At 56.9% G+C, this 4,872-nt stretch overlaps 3 protein-coding genes across 3 annotated transcripts; 2 read left to right on the forward strand and 1 right to left on the reverse strand.

Moving 5' to 3' along the window:
* Positions 1–638: 638 nt before the first annotated feature.
* On the reverse strand, positions 639–1,703 carry SDRG_15294 (hypothetical protein; the record flags this gene model as incomplete). The annotated part of the gene is made up of 2 exons (XM_008621462.1): positions 639–1,326; positions 1,372–1,703. 2 exons carry the CDS (start codon positions 1,701–1,703, stop codon positions 639–641), a joined length of 1,020 nt encoding a protein of 339 aa, XP_008619684.1.
* A 540-nt stretch (positions 1,704–2,243) lies between these two features.
* SDRG_15295 (hypothetical protein) lies at positions 2,244–3,272 on the forward strand (the record flags this gene model as incomplete). The annotated part of the gene is made up of 1 exon (XM_008621463.1): positions 2,244–3,272. The coding sequence occupies one exon, from the start codon at positions 2,244–2,246 to the stop codon at positions 3,270–3,272; it is 1,029 nt and encodes a 342-aa protein (XP_008619685.1).
* Positions 3,273–3,840: 568 nt separating this feature from the next.
* On the forward strand, positions 3,841–4,864 carry SDRG_15296 (hypothetical protein; the record flags this gene model as incomplete). The annotated part of the gene is made up of 3 exons (XM_008621464.1): positions 3,841–3,973; positions 4,020–4,249; positions 4,576–4,864. The coding sequence occupies exons 1-3, from the start codon at positions 3,848–3,850 to the stop codon at positions 4,862–4,864; spliced, it is 645 nt and encodes a 214-aa protein (XP_008619686.1). The 5' UTR covers positions 3,841–3,847.
* Between the last annotated feature and the right edge of the window lie 8 nt (positions 4,865–4,872).

Below are 4,872 nucleotides of genomic sequence, written 5' to 3' on the forward strand. Positions count from 1 at the left end.
GAGCATGGTCGAGAAGACGACGTGGGACGCGACGGACTCGGGACGGGGCGCAATGCGAAATGACCACCAGCGCTTGCTCGCAACTCTGTTGTCTGGCTTCTACAGTATGCGATACAAACCCACAGCTCTTTTCATATCGAACGAAAGTTCGCTGCTTCAAGCGCGTGTCGACGGTCGCACTGTGATGCGGTGTCCACAGGCGGCGCGGACGAGAGTATCGCATATCATTCAAACGCCAAGTCGACGCATTCTCTGGTTTGAATCAGGGGTAGGGTCGCAATGCCGCGAGCGATAGGAGCAAGCATCCGTGCGAATGGTGCGCTTGTGTTATTGGCCCAATTGCATTCGGCGCTTCCATTCGACAACATCTGCCAAAAACAAACGCTATGCATTGCCATTTGCTAGCTTCACAAGTGGCACGTCCAGGCAAGGAAGTTGAGTTTTGCCGTCCGGATAGACGCGTAGAGTCGACAGTAGGCTAGAAAGTCCTTTTTGCTTTTAGTTTTGTCGCTTCTAAACCGCCACGCCACTTCCAATGGCTAGCGGTTAATGGAATCGTCTATTGCTCCACTCGAGCGTCGTTCAAAGGAGAAACGAAAACAAGAAATGCCACGATGACGCTTGGAAGAGAGTCTTCTTCAAGGGCGGAGGTTGTAGCGGTGGTTGCGGCGTCGGACATTCGGTGCGGCAGCAGCTTGCACGGCAGCTTGTGCAGCTGCTTGGACAGCAGCAGCTTGTGCGGCGAGACCGTTCGCGGGGGTTGCTTCTTCGTATCCAGTCCGAATCGCTGCGGCGATCGTCGTTGCCAAATGCACGGGGTAGTCGGGGAGCAAGCCTTGCATGATATGGCCACGTCCATCTGAGGCGCGGTACAGATCGTCACCGAGCAGCGTAATGAAAGGTCCATGGTTCCACGGCTGGAGCTCGACGACGTGCGGCAGCTCGGCAGCCATCGCAGCGACCTCGTTGCGGACAACCACGTGCCCGAGAAGGCGTACGTCATCATCAAGAGCAACATTGCCGCAGCTCATGGCATCCGTGATCGCAATGTTGCTGCCAAGACGACGGTAGAGCACAGCGAGCGCGGGCATCTGCGCCAAGATGGGGTTCATGTTGGGGTCAAGCGTCGCCGCGTTCCGCAGCGGGTAGAGAACGAGAACAAGAACCGTCTGGAGCACTGGAAACTCGGCGAAGAGCGCGCGCGTATCTCGGTCGTACTTGTTGAACGACGTGTCGTGCGTGACGGCGACCTCGATCATGCAGCGGGGCAAATGGCTGCGGGAGTCGCCGCGGATCGCACGTCTCGGTTCAATCGCGAGGTCGGGTCTGCGGACGGTGCCAGCATGGTAGTAATCCACGCCCACGGTGCACCTTAACGGCGTACCTGCCAAGACGGCGCGCACAACGTCGTTCAGACAGATAATCACCTGCTGGTGCACTTGACCAGGCACCTCGGTGATAAAAATGTCGCCGCGGGTCGTCTGAGTAATGACGTCGCCATCGTACGTCGCTCGGAAGACGGCGAGGCCGGACAAATGACCGTCCAGCCAGCGACGGAGGAGCACGTCTTCAGCGATGAGGAGATCACCGTCTTCGCCGTCGGCCTTGCGCCGCTGGAACTCGTGGATCGCAGCCATGACGCCGGCCTCCGTGGGTCGGCGGCGCATCACGGCGAACGTCGCTGGGCCCGCTGCGGTAGCCATGCGTTCAATTCTTGAAGCGTTGGGCAGTGGTTGGCTACCAAAGCACACGCAGCAAGTGGACGTGGGACGCGACGGCTCGGGACGCGGCGCAACGTACTTCAACGCACCGACTGCTCGGGCACTTATTGGGCGGTTGCCTCCCTTGTGTCGCGTCCGTGCCCGTTCTGAGATAAACGAAATCAACGATGTGTTTTTGCTGCTGCAGCCAGACAACATTTGCTTCTCTCGTAGCTATGTCGACTCCAACCACGGGAGCCCATATAAACGTAGTATGGCGAATGCGAATGAACTTGCTTTTTGTATTAATCGGATGACCTCGTCAGGGTTGTGTTGTTGGAACGCTTTTCAAGCAGTGGCCGTCGACAAAACCATCGTTGTCGGCTTGTCTCGTCGCCTCATACAATGCGACGTGACTGCGCCTACCGCGTGGGTCATTTTCCATCAGGTCGCATCGTGAGCCCACCCCGTCCCACGTCCTCTTGTTCTCTTGCTGCCGCTGCTCTTTGGTAGCCACAGTTGAACTTGCTGAAAACCGTACGCATGACTACCCCCGCGACGTTCGTGCCCATGTCCTGCGTCATCACCGAGGCCGGTCTCTTGGCTGCGATCCACGAGTTCAAGCGGCGCGAGGCCAACGGCGAAGACGACGGTGACCTCCTCATTGCCCGCAACGTGCTCCTCCTCCGCTGGATCGACAGCTATCAAAGCCGAGGGGCCGTCTTCCGCGCCACGTACGAGGCCGCTTTCATTACCAAGACGACGCGCGGCGACGTCTACATCGCCAAGGCGCACAGCAATGTCAACTCGATGGCGATGGGGAGTCTCCAAAGAGCTTTTGACGTCGCCTTGATGGGAATGCCCTTGAAAAACATCAGAAGCGTGGACTTTACGTATGGTGGCCACTTTCGCACACCGGACCTCTCGATCAAGCTAACGCACCGGGTCCGCGACGACCCCTGCAGCCATTTGCCGCGCGGCATCGTCGAGGTTTTGGTTCCTACCAATACGTCGTTCAGCAGATACCACGCCGACACGCTTACGTTCTTTGACGTCTGCCCGCCACTCCAGACCGTCCTCACGCTCGTTCTCTACCCGTTGCGGGATGTGGAAGCGGGCGACGTTGACCATCTCGCGGGCGAAATGCCGGCGCTTGCGCTGCTCTACCGTCGCCTTGCCAGCGGTGTCACGATCACGGATGCTGTGAGCTGCGGCAACAGTCCTCTGTACGATGATGTGTATCTGCCCGGCGGTGTGCGTGGCTTGCTGCGTGACGAGGTGGCTGCGATGGCTGCCGAGCTGCCGCTTGTCGTTGAGCGACAGCCGTGGAACCATGGGCCGTTTGTTACGCTCTATGGCGACGACCTCTATCGCGCCGCTGACGGTGTTGAGTACCCCAAGGACGCGCCGGCCGATCATCCTAATTGCCGCGTGCATTTGGCAACGACGATTGCTGCCGCTATCGAACAGCATTCGTGGGAAGCCGCCCACCGCAACTCGCTAGCCGCCCAAGCTGCTGCGCAAGTTGCTGATGTGCCAATGGTTCGCTGCGTTCGTCCCCGTCATCATTGAAGACTGCAATGTTAGACGTAAAATACCACTTCGTATATCTCGTACATCTTGAAGTTTGAAACGCTTTTTCATCGTCATTGAAGATATTGTATGCTACTGCTGGTGCAGAGAGGGTGTCTTGCACGACGCATTATTTTCTGTCCGGATGCTTGTCGACTTGATCGCGTTATCTTTATAAAATGGGAGAGCAATCATAGTGCACGTACAGGGCGATGGCATGCGGCTCTAAATAGATCCATATACCATCAGCAATAACATCATAGTGTCTCTTGCACACCCTGCCGCTCATACTCGTCGACCGCCAAGATGCTCAAAAGTTGGTATCAACATAACCGACATTATGCAAGTCCCTAACTCGAAACCCTGGTTGAAATTCAAGGAAGCGTACCTCCCAAATCTAGTTTTGATGCGAGATGTGGAGGATTGCGTTGTTCACCATGAGGACGTTTGCTCTTTTGACAAGTTGTCTACTAGTATCTTGAGATAGCTAAAGATAGGGCTGAACGTGACCATCGTCATGCATGGAAATAGAACCTCGTCAGCTTTACAGCCAGACCACTCTTCAACGCTTACCAATGCCGTCGTCCAAGGTCGGTGTCGAGCGCGGCCCGTCGCCGGATGCTGTGCCGCGCTTTGCCGTGGCGTACCACCAGGGTGCTGTGGCCCTCAGCGTCCTTGTCTCGTGCTTGATCGTCGCCATGGTACTTCGAACTGTCGCCTCCTACACTCCAATATGGTGGTGTGTAGCCGTTTGAAGCGTACATCTCCGAGACGCTGCCGTGGGCAACAGCACTGCCCGTGCCCCACGATCTAAGCAACCTCACGCTCTTCAACCAAACGGCACTTGCGACGCACCAAGCGCTCTACACTCGATCGACGCTGCCGCTCGGCGCACCCTATTATTTCGACGTCTCGCGCAACGCTCACGTGTGCCGCCACGTCATTTCGACGGCCAACAACCGCAGCACGCTGGTCTTGTCAGAGCTTCCGGGGGTTATTTTTACGGCGTCGCGATGCTCGAGCTCCTACATGCCTTTGCTGAAGACACAGCGTCCTCCTCTTGGCATGAGCGCGGCACGTGTGCTGTCGTGAGCTTCATCGCAGTACCGCTGTCACACGAATGCATTTGGCTGTCGCGAGGCAACGACCTTGGGAGTACGAGCGACGACAATATGTACACGCTGACGTATGCGCTGACGCAGTATCCGTATCCGGCGCTGGTTTGGTTCAAATTTACGTGGCGCCTTGGCACAACGGGGTTTCTTCTTGTGCTACTTTGGCGCCGGTACTACAGCTTGTGTAGCGAGCTGAGCACCGCGCTGGCACTGCGTGGCCACCGGGACGACTTGGCGCTAGACCATGCGTGGCGCTACGTGGTCGTCATCGGTGATCCGACCGCGCCGCTCGTCATTGACGCGTACGTCGTCACCGCATTTTTTGTCGATTTTTCGCTCAGTCCGCACATGGTGGCCGTGGCGGTACTGCGCTTGCTTCAAGTCAACGATCTTTGGGCGGCACTCAAGGCAGCCATTTACCTGTTTCGCATGGTACGATATACACGATTGTCTATACTATGTTGGACGATTTTGTAGGTGTGGTT

The sequence above is a fragment of the Saprolegnia diclina genome (assembly GCF_000281045.1).
Source record: "Saprolegnia diclina VS20 unplaced genomic scaffold supercont1.88, whole genome shotgun sequence".
NCBI lineage: Eukaryota > Oomycota > Saprolegniomycetes > Saprolegniales > Saprolegniaceae > Saprolegnia > Saprolegnia diclina.